This window comes from Rhinolophus hipposideros, assembly GCF_964194185.1.
Source record: "Rhinolophus hipposideros genome assembly, chromosome: 2".
NCBI lineage: Eukaryota > Metazoa > Chordata > Mammalia > Chiroptera > Rhinolophidae > Rhinolophus > Rhinolophus hipposideros.
The window spans coordinates 16,054,095-16,070,239 of NC_138048.1; the positions used below are offsets into that span (position 1 = coordinate 16,054,095).

General features: G+C 34.8%; 1 protein-coding gene across 5 annotated transcripts in view; it reads right to left on the minus strand.

Moving 5' to 3' along the window:
- Positions 1-16,145, minus strand: part of ROBO1 (roundabout guidance receptor 1) — a 1,124,592-nt gene that overhangs the window by 792,692 nt on the left and 315,755 nt on the right. The window contains exon 1 of one of the 5 annotated variants that reach the window (XM_081074398.1): positions 2,861-2,985. The exons of the other annotated variants lie outside the window; for them this stretch is intronic. Coding sequence (XP_080930524.1) covers positions 2,861-2,969 — 109 coding nt within the window. The 5' untranslated portion in view covers positions 2,970-2,985. Of the gene's footprint in view, positions 1-2,860; positions 2,986-16,145 lie in introns of those variants that run through there. 5 annotated transcript variants of the gene reach the window in all.

Consider the following 16,145-nt stretch of genomic DNA (forward strand, 5'->3'; position numbering starts at 1 on the left):
AAAAATGATAGAGTCTCTTCCTTCAGTTCACAATGTCAGGAAAAAGGCAAAATTATAAACATGTGCAAAAAGTTAAATACTGAAATAAATGATCAAGTTCTAGTTATTGAAAAAAATGTAAGCAAAGGAAACATTTAAGGTACTAAAGTGAAATAACAAATACTACCCATTTTATTGTAGAAGAATGTCAATAATCTCTAAATTTTTTTGTTTTCAGGAGTTCATGAGTGAAATATGATTTAAAAAGTTTAATAAAATCTCTGATATATTAACAAAAAACATAAATCTCCTCAGACATTCAGATTCATACCAAAGGCTCTGACTTAACATTCTTTAAAAATTAGAAAATATGAATGAAATTTCTTACCTTTATTTTCATTACTACCATTTTAAGTATACTATATAACTCTTAATTCATTAGGAAATTGATTATCTCTCTAAATATATTTTGCAAATTTCCCCCAAAAGATATCTATTAAGTTAAATATAAGCTTTCTTTCACAATTTACTCATTGTTGGGAATCAATTGATCTGTATCTCAAAAGAAATTCTTTTAATTGAGAAATTCTCAATGAATTGTCTCTGCTTTTCTCACTTAAGCTCTTCAGTGTAAGGCTGTACATGGATCACTCAATTTTGTGTTTACCAGAGATTGAAAAATAAAAGGTTGAAACACATGAGTTTAAGATTTTGTATTACTTCCCCTGTCTTACTGTACTGTGGCACTGCAGACCACCATAGTGATCATAATATAGGAAATTACAGTTCAGTCACCTCTTGAGGAGTCAAATAATTTGAAAATAGAAATCTTTTTCTATACATTAAGAACAATTGTTTTATCATAATTCTACCCATTTCCCCATCCCATCTTATCCCCAATTATTTTCCCAGCATTATTTCCTTAACAACATATTTTTTTTTAAATGTTGGGAATACTCAAACGTGCTATTTGTAACTCACTACTAGTCCTTTAATGGAATTTATTTACACCAATCAGGAGGAAGAATTTGGGAATGGCGACATAAAAAAAATAACATTTTGAGTTTCCTCAGACTGATTCATTCTGAGGCAATTGCTTTCAAAATGGACTCAAAGCTGACTCAGGAACTGGGGTATGGGTTTTTCACAGTCAGATTGATCTCTGAGGTGAGCTTTCTGCAAATGGAAAGGACACTGAGTTAGAAGTCTAAACACTTTGATTATAGAGCTGAGTCTGTAAACTAACTGAGTGAATGTTCTGAAGCAAAGCATTTAACTTTTTGGTCTAGCAGCTTGCTCTTTAAATGGAAGTAGCCATAGTTATCCTTGCTAAGCATGGAATTACTGTAGATATGTGGATATGAAGATAATGGATATAAAGATAGAAATGTATGAGGTTAGACAAGCAAAAATTATAACAAATAAGGACTGGAGTGATTACATTTAAGTCCAAGGTGTGGAGTAAAACTGATGAATCTTGAACTTTGAGGAGGAATGAATTCCTCATTTAATATTCTCCAGTGGGGATGCAAAATTTAGACTTTATGGTTTCACATTAGAACAGTGAGGGGGAACATCAAGGCAACCTGAACTTCCAGAGAAGAAATGGCCAATAAGATCAATCACTAATTATTTTTGGTTGATGTAAATATCATACCTATAGGTATGCTTTTTCTGAATCATGAGGAGAAAACGGGAGAGATTATTTTTTTTGAAAAAAAGGAAAAAAAAAAGATAAAAGTCCAGTAATAATTGATTACTGAGAAATTCCATTGGGAGCTGGGCAGGTTAAACTGATACCTATTCCAGCTTCCAATGGCTTCCAATCCCCATCGTTCTATCCATCAAATCATTCCAACTCCCACTCACACCAGTAAACAGAACCGTAAATGGGCTAAAGCCATGATTAAAGCAAAAGTCATAAGCTTAGCAATAGTTTTAAGGTTAATTTGAATCTTAACCTTAAATGGGAGGAAGGTCCAGTAAAATAGGGAAGGAAAATCTTTGTACTTCTAAACTTAATTAAAGGAATATATCTCTATCTAAGCCTTCTACACACACACACACACACACACACACACACACACACACACACAATTGGGACCATTCCACCTACAGCGGCCTGTGGGATGACAAAAGGGAGCAAAGACAGGGGCTACGTCTGGCCAATTAGCTCAGAGGGAAACACATGTCAAAACCATTTCCTTCTCCTGTCATGATATCAGAAACAGTTCAGCTCTATAACTAAAATATTAGTTTAGATACTGTATGCCTTAAATACATAAACACATTTAATAGTGAAGTTGTAGAGGTTTCGCTTTTCCATAGGGAAAAAATAAAGATAATGGCTCTAAAGAGTGATGTGTTTATCAACCTGCAATACTAACTGTAAAGCATCAACTCTTAAGTCATTCAAACCAGAGTTCATATAATATTTGTTATTTCTAATTTTACCTTTTTGTTACCCTCAGAACAAAATGCTAGATGTAAGATTTTTTTTACATAGTTAGCATTGGAATATCAACAAATCTCAGCAACATATTTGAACCTTATGTAGAATAGGCAGTGTTAACTTACATACATGGCCTTTGGATCTATCTGCTCAAAGTCCTCACAAGTCTCAGGAACTGTAAGAGTTAACTAGAGAAGCCAAGCAAAAGTCTTGCAATAAAATCCAGAACAATATTTCAGATGTGTGGAGCGTACAGAAGGTGGAGCCCATTTATTCTGCATGCATATGTAACGGGTAAACATATTTTTAAGTCTGAAAACCACCTCTGAGAAATGCTGTGAACTGCAAAGCTAGGCAGACCCGATGCATTCCTAAATGTAAAGAAGAAAGAAAGAAATGCATCAAGATTCAAGGACCCCGGTTACTCACGATTCTTTTCACCTCTCCACCTTGACCCAGCTTTCATTCTGCCCGAGACACCCACAGGAGAAGTTATTTCTGCCATCAAGAGCAGCAGCATCAATACCAGCACAGCCATGCCAGGTAAAAATAACTTCTAGGAGAGTCCTGTCACAGACAAACCTGACGGCTTACTGGGAAAGAAACCTGGAGCCAATCCTGTCATTTTATTCAGCAGAAAAGCAAAAACGCTGTTTTTCCCATAAATTTTTAAAAAGAAGGTATGTTCTCATCAGGCTTTCCATTTGAATTATGCACGAAATGTTAAAAGAAAAAATTGAAAGGGATGTAAAACCTTCCTCTACACATAAGCAAAATGTCAGGAAAGATAAGCTGACGATTTTCTCTGGTCTTTCTGCAGCTACCAGTTCCTAACCTGCTCCTGCCAACTCTCATTTCTTCCAAATGTTTGTCAACATTTTTTATAACACAATAACAGGAAAAAGCTGAGATTTTTTAGCATTTTTCTCAACTACCTATTCTGTAACACAGATTATAGTACTTGAAACCTGAATATTTAATTTTGGCACTGCAAACACACCTCATTTCAAACAGAGGTGGTTGTTAAGGAAAAAAAAAATAACACTTGGACTCAAAGCTATCTAGTGTCTTAGAGAAGGGATTAAAGATATAAGTATCTGCTGCTCAGACATGATAAAAATACCTCTGGAAATAAAAGGACTGGTAAACAAACATGTTTCCTAGTTAGCTTGCACTATGCAATTTTACATTCCAGAAATAATGTAAAAAGACAATCTGCCAAAAATACCCCACATCCATGAAAGAGGCGAAATAAAATGTACATTTCACATTCAAGGATCATCTGTGTTGCATCGTAAATGCTTGTTTGCTTTGTAAACACATGTTGGTATATATCATCTCCTGCTTCCTGCAGAATGATTTTATCACCTCATGAGCTGAGGCAATTTTTTTTTAGCAAATTAGACTTCTCTGTTTTACAATTAAGTCTATTTCCCGTGGGCAAATCACAATATTGTCTTTATTATTTTGGAAGGCAGCTATGCTCACCACTATACCACCAACGCTGTCTTTATTATTTTGGAACTACACTGTACAGACATAAGAAGCTTGCTTTCACTTTGGGACCAAATTTATTTTTTTTAATAATAAAAATAATCAGGCTTCTCAGAACATTATGGAACAATAATACATATACATTTATTTTAACAAGCATATAAAACTATTTTAGGATGCTGCCAAAGACATAATGATATTCTACAACCTAACCTAATTGTACAGTTCACACAGCTGCCAAAACATATTTCTAAAACACATACCTGAGAATGTGATGCTTCCTATACTGTGTGTCTCTTATACTTCCGAGAGAGAGAAAAAGAGAGAGAGAGAGAGAGAGAGAGAGAGAGAGAGAGAGAGAGAGAGAGAGAGAGAGAGAGAGAGAGAGGTAGAGGTCTACCGCTTCCAAGCAGGTAACATAAATTGGGGAAACAGGCAGGGTGGGAGATAAGAGGGGGGATGTGGATTGTGGCCATGTTCAGAGAAAGCCCTGTGAAAGGTGGCAGCTGCCACTCAACGTCAGTTGGATGCTCCCAGCTGGATTACAGATACTGGGTTACCAGATGTTTCAAATTTTAACGAGAAGCTAGAAATTCAGATTATTAAGAGGAATCTCCTCATGTTTAAAGGAAATGCAACACAACTCTAAACTTCTCAGCGAGTCATATAAGGCAGAGCATGCTGAATCCGGTTCCAGCTTAAATGTTCCAGACTTTGATTGGACATAGTCCTTGAATGCCTACAATATGTCAGGTATAGTATTAACAGCAAATACACATAAAAATAAGCTTATAGCTTAAAGAACAACGCATATTTAAACATTTTTTCATATGATATAATAAATGCAATGAAAGTCCATATGCAATTTCTGTGGAATCACAGAGGAAAAACAATCTCAGTACCTGGGGGTGTTAAGGAAGGCTTTTTTTTTTTTCCCCTCATTCCTACCATGAGGTACAAATCTGGTCATACTAGGAAACTCTCCCATTGTCCAAAAGAACATGAACCTCCAGACTGTCAGTTCTTTTTACATATTATCTTTCTCCTTAAAATACATGTTTCCCATTTCTACTTTGTATAATCCTATTATTGCCTAATAGTTTCACAGAAGTTTATTTTCTTAGACTTTCTGAGGCATAATTATCCATTTTTTCATGATGTTCACCTGGAAGAAGAGATTTCAACAGCATATTTTAAAGTTTGTGTGTGTGTGTGTGTGAGTGTTTCAACACTAGGTGTACAAGCATAGCTCACTGATAACTTCTTTCATGCTCTGGATGTGTAGTTATTTATATGCGGTCATTTGCTTTCCTTTGGCATTACAAGATGTCACCGATAAATACAAAATCATAGTTACATTCTAAGATCAGCTTTCAAATCTGCAAACTTTCAAACAAAGACACTGAAGATTATCAGCAGATGGGCTCAGTCTGCTCTAAAATGACAACTTGGTACAAAGCCAGTTATTTGGCAGTCACATCCACATGTCCATAGCTATTTCAATGTAAAACATTAAATAAGCAATGTGCACTTCTGCACCTTCTCTTCCTTCCTGCTCCAAGCACTTCATCCACTTGGCTGTGAAAACACATTCTGGTCTGAACAATGGAGTGGAGCAATCTCATTCTTCTGGGGTATAATTGATCAGTACCATCATGTCAACTAACCTAACAAGCGAGTCCTGACTCACAGAAGTCAATGGAAGCAGTCGAAAGCCTCCTGTCATTCACTCATTCAACAAATGTTTTCTGAGCACCCAACAGGTTTCAGGCTAATTACTTGGCCAATTACTGAGGAATGGCATGGATCACTAGATGTGGTTGCTGTCTTCATGGAGCTGATATTCTAGTGAGCAGAAATAGACATCAGATTAAAAAAAAATCCCACTATTAGATACACGCTTTTAAATTGCATTTGCAATGAAGTGAAAGGGAAGATTTCAAAAAGAGATTATAACAAGGAAACTAAATATAAAGTTTCCTTCAGGAAAAATGCATAAGCACATACAAGACAAAAGTGGGACTAGCAGAAAACTGGTTCAGTTGGAGAGAAAGCTTATGCAAAAATTTTCTCAGGCACAAAAGAGGTTGGCACATATTGGGATGAAAGAATAGCTAAAGAGATTGGTAGAGACCTCTTCAGTTTGGCCCTGGAAGCTATGGTAAGGATTCTCCACTCTAAGTTTTTAAAAAGGAGTCAATTTTTGCATTAAAAGGTTAATCTTCTTTCAGTAGAGAGAATAAGTAGGAGGATGTCAAAATGGAAGTAGGAAGACTAGTGAGGAGACCATCTCAGTGTTCAAATGAAAGCTTTATACTGGCAGTGGTAGAAAGAAAGAAAAATAAAAATGAATACATTAGAAGCATATTCTGGAGGCAGAATCAAAAGACTGGGTGATGAATTGTACATAGAGGGTGAGAAAAGAGGGGTTACAAGGTTGCCGCTAGGTTTCTGGGATGGACATCTTTGGGTGGAGTTTGTTTTCTATGCAGATTTGAGGCATGAGGGTAAAGAGCAAGGTGACCAGTAGTTTTTTTAACTTAATGTTCTTTTCTTTGTTTAATAACTTTCCAAAATGTCATTAACTCGTAATTAGAACTGCTATTCATATAATCACAATAATTGTTTAATGGATGAATAAATTAACAAACAAGTAAAGAGAACTGTTTTATACAAATATCATTAACACTCTTTTTAAAAATTGGCACATAGGTATCCAATATAGGTTACAGGCAGGCCTGAAATTATTTTAATAATTATACAATAGGTATATGGGTAGAAACACTGTATTGGGAGGTAAACAGGGATTGGACCTTAACCATCTCTATGAACTCGTGGTTTTGTTGATCAGGCATCAAGCACACTTAGAAAAAAACAACTAAGAACACAAATAAATAAAGTTCTAAATAATTAAAGAAAAATTTTCCACGCTAAAAACATGGAAAATGGATTACGTACCAAGGATATGTGTGCAAGAAGTTTTAAGTTAAGCAGACCAATACTAAATATTGGTCAAGGACAAATGAGGACTAGTATTAGAATATTCAGTACAGGAGTAAAAAGATGAGAAAATAAATGAGCATGTGTACTTGAAAGCCAATGTCACCAGGGCCTTCTGCGGCTGGAGGAGACAGCATTTATAGGAAAGCTATAGTGAAAGGCAGGTTAGTGTCACATAACACGTGACACTGATTTGATCAGCATGGAATTCAGTCTGAGAGTCAGGAGTGAATGTTACAAGTTCTGAGCAAGGCAGTGTGAGGAAGAACCCCACTACTCATAAATAGAAAGAAAGGTATGGGCTCAGCAAATTGATAGATCCTTATAGTTATTTAGACAAACAAGATGATCTCTTTGTCGTGTATTTAAGCAGCATCTCATACACACAACAGTCACCTGACCAGAATTTCAAAGTTTCCTCACCCTTGAATGTCAAAAGTTCCACTCTCCCTCCAAAAGGAGACAAGTCATTTTGTTCAAGTAGCTTCTAATATTGTGTTGATGTAAAAGAAGAACTACAATTTGAACATGATAAGAAATGAGTGTCAACTGCTTAGCCCATGGCTGGTGAGTTCCACTTCCATAAATCCTCTGTGTCCTTTTTGCATGCAGGATTCTAGTTCAAGTTAAAGGGGCTTATTTTGAATTTGAAGTCTGTGGTCTAATTTACTACAAAGGGTAATGCTATGAGAGGGTTTGGGCCAATTAATCTGGAAATTGATGACAGTGACTTGATGTTCATCTTGCCACTTGCCCAGAAAGTATCTGAGAAGGAGACTCCAGGTCATCATTATGCAGGGCTCTCATTAGCCATAGTCACCCCACAGTCCAAGCACATCTGGCGTTTGGGTTTGAATAGCACTGATTAATATTTTTTCTTAAATAGAGTAATTTTCAGAATGACTAACTTTTTGAAGAGTGAACTTTGGAATCTGGGCTTAATATCTTTCTGAACATTGGAACACACTTGTCTTTATGGATAAATGTTTTCAGATTTTTGGGGTAGATACCTAGGAAAGGGATTGTTGGGTCATATGGTATTCCATTCGTAATTTTTTGAGGAACCTCCACACTGCCTTCCATAGCGGCTGCACCAGTCTGCATTCCCATCAACAGTGTATGAGGGTTCCTTTTTCTGCACAGCCTCTCCCACACTTCTATTTGTCTTGTTGATGATAGCCATTCTGACTGGGGTGAGGTGATATCTCATTGTGGTTTTCATTTGCATTTCTCTGATGATTAGTGATGTTGAGCATTTTTTTCATATGTCTATTTGCCATTTGTATGTCCTCTTCAGAGAAATGCCTTTCAGGTCCTCTGCCCATTTTTCAATTGGGTTGTTTGTTTTTTTATTGTTGAGTTGCATGAGACCTTGTATATTTTGGATATTTGCCCCTTATCGGAATCACTGTTTGCAAAAATCTTCTCCCATTCAATTGTTTGCCTCTTTATTTTATCAATGGTTTCTTTTGCTGTGCAGAAGCTTTTGAGTTTGATATAGTCCCATTCATTTATTTTAGCTTTTACTTCCCTTGCCTTTGGAGTCAAATTAATAAAACGCTCTTTGAACCCAAGGTCCATAAGTTTAGTACCTATGTTTCTTTCTATGCAGTTTATTGCTTCAGGTTTTATGCTTAGGTCTTTGATCCATTTTGAATTAATTTTGGTACATGGTGACAGATAGCAGTCCAGTTTCATTCTTTTGCACGTGGCTATCCAATTCTGCCAGCACCATTTATTGAAGAGGTTGTCTTTTCTCCATTGTATGCTTTGGCTTCTTTGTCAAAAATTATCTGTCCATATTTATGTGGTTTTATTTCTGAGTTCTCAGTTCTATTCCATTGGTCTACGTGTCTGTTTTTCTGCCAATACCATGCTGTTTTGATTACTGTTGTCCTGTAGTATAAGCTAAAGTCAAGGGGTGTGATACCTCCAGCATTTTTCTTTTTTCTTAAGATTGCACTGGCTATTCGGAGTCTTTTGTGGTTCCAAACAAATCTGATGATTTTTTGTTCTATTTCTTTAAAAAAATGCCATTGGGATTTTGATGAGGATTGCATTAAATCTGGATATTGCTTTGGGTAATATGGCCATTTTAACTATGTTGATTCTTCCAATCCATGAGCATGGAATGTCTTTCCATTTCTGTGTCTTCGTCAATTACTTTGAAAAATGTCATAGTTTTCAGCATATAGGTCTTTCACATCCTTGGTTAAGTTTATTCCTAGGTGTTTTATTCTTTTTGCTGCAATTGCTAAGGGAATTGGTTTCTTTTTATTATTTCTTTTTCTGAGATTTCATTGTTAGCATATAAAAATGCAATGGACCTTTGTATGTTGATTTTGTAGCCAGCAACTTTACTGTATTTGTTGATTGTTTCTAGTAGCTTTTTGGTGGAGTCTTTAGGGTTTTCTATATATAGCATTATGTCATCTGCAGAGAGTGACAATTAAAAAAAAAAAAAGAGTGACAATTTAACTTCTTCATTCCCAATTTGGATGCCTTTTATTTTTTTCTCTTGCCTGATTGCTCTGCCAAGGACTTCCAACACTATATTGAAAAGCAGAGGTGATAGGGGACAGCCCTGTCGAGTTCCTGAATGTAGAGCAAAGGGCTTCAGTTTTTCACCATTAATTATGAGATTAGCTGAGGGCTTGTCATATATGGCCTTTATTATGTTAAGGTATTTTCCTACTATACCTATTTGATTAAGTGTTTTAATCATAAATGGATGTTGTTGCTTGTCAAATGATTTTTCTGCATCAATTGATATCATCATATGATTTTTGTCCTTTATTTTGTTTATGTGATGTATCACCTTGTTGGATTTGCGCATGTTTAATCATTCTTGTGCCTCTGGGATGAACCCCACTTGGTTGTGATGAATAATCTTTTTAATGAATTGTTGCATTCGATTTAATAGAATTTTGTTTAGGATTTTAGCATCTGTATTCATCAGAGATACTGGCCTGTAATTGTCTTTTTTGTGTATTGTCCTTACCAGGTTTTCGTATCAGGGTAATGTTGGCCTCATAAAATGAGTTAGGGAGTACTGTCTTTTCTTCAATTTTTTTGGAAGAGATTGAGCAGGATTGATATTAGATCCTCTTTAAGGTTTGGTAGAATTCACTAGTGAAGCCATCTGGTCCCGGGCTTTTGCTTTTGGGAAGGTTTTGGGTGACTGATTCAATATCGTTACTGGTGATCGGTCTTTTTAGATTTTCCAGTTCTTCATGGTTAAGCCTAGGAAGGCTATATGTTTCTAAGAATTTGTCCATTCCTTCTAGGTTATTGAATTTGGTGGCATATAGTCCTTCATAGTATTCTTGGATGATCCTTTGTATTTCTGTGGTGTCTGTGATAACATCCCCTTTTTCATTTCTGATTTTGTTTATTAGTGTCTTCTCTACTTTTATCTTAGTGAGTCTAGCCGAGGTTTCATGAATTTTGTTAATCTTTTCAAAGAACCAGCTCTTTGTCACATTAATTTTTTCTATTGTCTTTTTGTTCTCTATTTCATTTAGTTCTGCTCTGATTTTTATTATTTCCTTTCTTCTGCTGACCTTGGGTTTAATTTGTTCTTCTTTTTCCAGTTCTTTACGGTGTAACGTGAGGTTATTTATTTGGGATTTTTCTTGTTTCTTGAGATAGGATGTACTGATACAAATTTCCCTCTTAAAACTGCTTTTACTGCATCCCCAAAATTTTGGTAGGATGTATTTTCATTCACATTTGTTTCTACGTATCTTTTGATCTCTCCTCTAATTTCTTCTTTGACCCAGTTGTTCTTTAAAAGTATGTTGTTTAATCTCCATGTATTTATGGTTTTTCTTGCTTTCTTTTTGAAGTTGCCTTGTGATCAGAGAATATGCTTGGTATGATTTCAATCTTCTTGACTTTGCTGAGGCTAGTTTTATTTCCCAATATATGGTCTATCCTTGAGAATGTTCATGTACACTAGAAAAAAATGTATAGTCTGATGTTTTAGGATGATGTGCTCTATAAATGTCAATTATGTCCATTTCATCTAATGTGATTTAGGGCTGCTATTTCATTATCTATTTTCTGTTTGGATGATCTATCCATAGTTGTCCGTTAGTTCAGTTTTAAAAATAGTACATTCATTAGAGAACCAAGCATTTATAAGAATAAGGACTTGTTAGCAGACTCAGAAAACAGGAGATTTTAGCAGCAAGATATATTCACTCAATCTTTGAATTAATAAAACTATTTTTTACCAGGACTTAATTTTTTAGTATGCATATTAACATAAGCCCACCAAAAGAAATATATGATGATACAATTATGAGCAATGCAAATCTACTATAAAAGACCCAAACCAACAAATGACACCACAAATGAAGTGTTTTCAGATCTTATTTTTTCCATTGTTTTATTTTATTGACATTGTTTTGTTTTGTTCTTGGTTGGGTCTAATCTTTCAAAAGCATGGCATACAGTCAACTTAAAAGTTAAAATACTACAAATAGAATTTAAAATTTATGTGTATGTATATATGTACACACAGACACATCAGTATACATATGTATGTGTGGATATGTACATTTTGAGCATATTATAAATTGACTTACTGAACTCTAACATTTGTGCTTGAGGAGAAAGGAAAGTCACTTTTATTAGCTTACTCATAGAGGCATACCATTTCTGTTTAATATTTTATCGTTTTATTTACCACCCCTTACTTTGATGACACTTTATATATCCCATTAACTACCCCAAGAAAAGCTTTTACAATCCCATTTCTATCAAATATTCAGCTACCTCACATTTCTGTGCTTTTGTTCAATACAATTAAAGCCAATAGGGTTTCTATCTAAAGGTTCAAGCGTCTTTGTATGGAGAAAGAGCAGTATACCTCTTTATGTATTTTATATTTCAAGCTATATAAAAAGATCTATGCATCCTTCCAGACTTAAAGAAAAAAAGGTGTACAGTATGGCTGAAATTGCAGCATGTTATGAAATACTTCTTTTCTCCAAATGGAAAAAAAAAACACTTTAAAAATAAATACCACAGATAAAAGTCAACTAGCATCTGTAGCTTATTTTAAGAAGCGAGTATAGAAAGACAATGTTGGTTTTGAAGCAAAAATATATAGACTTTCATCAAACTTGCGATAACACACACAAATACAGAGAATGCTAATACTTTACCTTCGTTTGGTTTAATAACTGCATTTATTTGACATTTTATTGATAATTAAGTGATTTCCTGCATATATGAAACTTTTTATTATAAGTTTAATTTAAATTCATGTCCAAAATATGTTTCTATTACCTATCTTGGTAGTAGTAAATGTACTCTATTCTACATTGAATTTCCCTCCATTTCCCCAGTAACTTTTTAAAAGTGGAAAAGAAAATAGTTCATTTTATTCACTAAAAAGATTTTATCAAGCAATGGAAATTGTGGCTGTCTCATTAGAATGAAATGATATAGCTAGGCTGTTTCTGGCTTTAAATTGAATAAGGAATGAAAAGAATTGGAAATTATGTTAGTGATGTAATATATAACTCTTTGCAAAGGGAGTTTGACAAACATTTAAATTCAAAACCTGCATTATGTACTTCAGCTGATGTACTAATTAGTTTAACCATCTTCAGGAGGGTTGCCTGACTATGCCATTGAATATTTTATTACAGAAGATTAAAAATATTAATTTGTTATCATACTAGTTAAAAATGCTTGAAATAGTGCCTTTGTGTAGAGAAGGTAGATAAAAAGAAAAAGGAGATATATTTCACAATGAATTTAGAAATAAGGATGATCTGAATGTAAATAAGAGCTCTATTTAAATGTAAGTTGGATGTTGGAATCACAATTTTCTTGGATTTTAATAGATATCATACCTAAGTCCTCATACTATCTTAAAACCATTTGTGTCATTCTGAAACAGAGCAAAAGACATTAGTGAGGAAGTAAGATAGAAATAGAGTCAAGAGTTTTTTTAGGTTTCTTCACTTTTATTTTTGTAATAAAATTCCCACTTACCAATCACTCTTCCCTCTCCCTCTCTTGATTGTGCTGACTTGAGTTCAATTCATATTATCTTTGTGGTACAAATCAGTCTCTCAATATATCTTTATCTAGAGTATTTCTACTGTTGTATAGGAGAAAATACCTTGATCGGCTTGAGAGAATTTTTCATTCTGTTCAAGTGTCTAATATATCCTGAAACCAACTTATAGATTATAATGGAAAGAAATCTTCAATAGCAAATAGACCTAATGTGCATAATTAAAAATAATAGTAATAAAAGTGGATTAATTTTAAAAAATCAGCATGCTGTTTAACCCATTTGTAGACTAAGAGGCAGTCTGGAAATAAATTGAATTAATCAGTGCTGAGTCACCTCACCTTTAATAAATGGCAAGGTAATCCTCATAAAATCTCTATAGAGCTGTAAAAGTATTTTATTTTTTACTCAGAAGGAAGATGTGGGTTATCTATTGCTAGTCTTCACCTTTACATTAAAGTGTAAACATTCATAGGAAGTAGTGATACGTTAAATTGTTATCACACTATCATGAAGTGTAAAATCCCTTTATGGTATTATAAGGCCTACATTCATACCCATCAGGATGATTCTATTTATGGATAAATAGATCTAAGTCGGTCATTCCTCCTAGGTGAGCTTCTTTTTTCTCACCTGTGAAATGTACACATTATGGATACTTGGCTCATAGAATTTCTTTTGTGTCTCAATTCAGATATGTTGGCATATAATTTATTATTATAAGTGGCATACCCGTACTATTTTTTTTAACAGCAAATGTAGAATGATTTGACATTTAGCATTCTGATGAAAAAATGTAAGGAGTAGCTTTCAGGAAATATCCATTGGAGATCCATATGAATATGCACATGTGCATGGAAACCTCTGGTGAGTAGAATTGGGGGGAAGAGTGAGAAGCATAAGGATGACTGTGCATGAGATGGAGAAGTGCTGAGATGCTTCTTTCATAATTCTCCCAATTGGCCATATTAATGTACAATTTTGTCTATAAGATTTCCCTTCCTTCTTGGTTAGGGTTCCACTTAGACTTTCTAAATGTAGGGATTTAAGAGAGTTTTGGTTCTGTATAATTACAAGGGTTTGTATACATCTTCAATAAGATCATTCTTGAATTGCTTCTCTTACAGCTGTCTCTAGAGCAGCATTTATGATAGTTAGATAGCTGCATGTGGGTTAAGAGACAACATCTGCATATGGGGGAAAAAGTCCATGTTCTTATTCTAATTATCTTATACTCTAAACAACTTGATTTTTTTTTTTTTTTTGATTGTAGAAGGTAGATTCAGATACACATGACCTGGCAGAAAGTAACTGGGACACTGTTCTCTGGTAACCATGCATGCATTTATTCACTGGGTTTATACCTAAACAACCATTTGAGGCTGGTTCACAATGAACATGAACTTGGACAATGTTGAATTCGCTGGTCCAATTCATTCTGAAGTTATTGAACATTCCTTAAGCAAATCCAAATGATCCATTAGTCATTCATTCAATAAATATTTTAGGGCTCACAATGGGACACATGTCATTCTTGGAACAGGAGACATAACAGTGTGTTTCTAAAAGAGAAAGTCTTGGCTCTCCTGCAGCTAATATTTGAATTCCCCTTTGTCTTTTTATAAAGATGTACAAAACATACACATGGTGCTTCCCAAGACCACAGCCCTTGATGGAGTTGCCATCAGAGGAAATGCTTCATTACTGTGGGACTTCCCCGGCCTTTAGGTGGGGACTTGATCTAAGGGAAACCAATCCACGGGTGGGCCAAAGATTTGTTCTGTGAAGAAGTATTGGGTCATTTAGATTTTAACTCTTAAGGTTAAAAATTTTAAATGCAAAAGGAGACATGTAGAGACTGCAACACAAGAACAGAGACTGAAAGGAAATGGAGTAAAGAGAGGTTATATAAAAGAGCAGAGGTCATGTTAGGAAGAAGTAAAAAAGACGAGAAAGCATAAACCACAAGACGGAGAAGACTAGAAGTTGAGAAACGGCTGCTAGAGATATACTCCTGAGACATTTAGAATTCTGCCTGGAATTCTGGAGCTATGTTCCATCTGAACCCAACTGTAAAATATTTTACACACTTCTTGAGGTGTAACCTTAATATCATTTCTACTTTTCCTGAGGAAACCATGCATAGTACGTGTCCTTACAATAAACTTGGAGCTAACTTGGGGTGAATTTCTTCATCTTTCAATGAATAAACACCCTAAATTTAACAGAGGGCTTATTTCTAAAAATGCATGGCTGCCTTCTTCCATATCCAGTATGTTCTCTCTCAAATTATATTCATTTATGAGTATGTACATTTATACTGAATCACATGCAGAAAAAAGTCCTGGAAAGAAACTTGTTAGGAAATGCACATTACTTCCTTGATAACACAGTAACCAGTTTGATGATTATTTCAATACAAGAGGCTTGTACAACTGCTTTATAAAGAAATGTTGTTCATGTGACACTATGAATAAAATGCTTAAACATCCCTGAGCTATGGAAGCCAGAGAATATATTGCAAATATCATCGTACATCAGGTTCCTACCCGATGTAGGATTCTTTTTAACTTGCCCCACAATAGTACAGTGTAGCAGAAATAGAGATGGAGAAGTCCAGTGACTGGTTAGAGATTCCATATTTTCCATGGTTAGCACCAAAAATATAGACACACAAAAAAATCCAAGACAGACGTAAGGTTTTATGTAGATAAAGTCTACATAAAGCCAAGGCTTTCAATCTCCTGAAACAATGAAGACTATGACTCAAAAAGCATAGAGTTAGAGCAGTGACACACACACACACACACACACACACACGAGGTTCCAGATCAGATGAGAAGACTGAGAGATCATTTTCCTAGCCATAAATCTGGATAAAGAGGAAATTAGAAATAAAAACCTGGGTTTCACATTATCTTGCTTATTGGTTAGATTAATTTGTTTTCTGATAACTGTATATATTTTGTCCTCAGGTCATATTGTAGCTTCAGTCATTCCCAAATAATATTTTTCATCTTCACAAGGATTTCAGAGTCACTTAAGGACTATTTACAGAAATCTTGGCAGAGTGGTCTCTACTTGCCTGCATTTAGTATCCAGAATGAGGTGAAGAGGTAAATAGTTGCCACATTTGATGTAATTCAGCCTAGATATACTATGTGATATATGAACTCATATTTG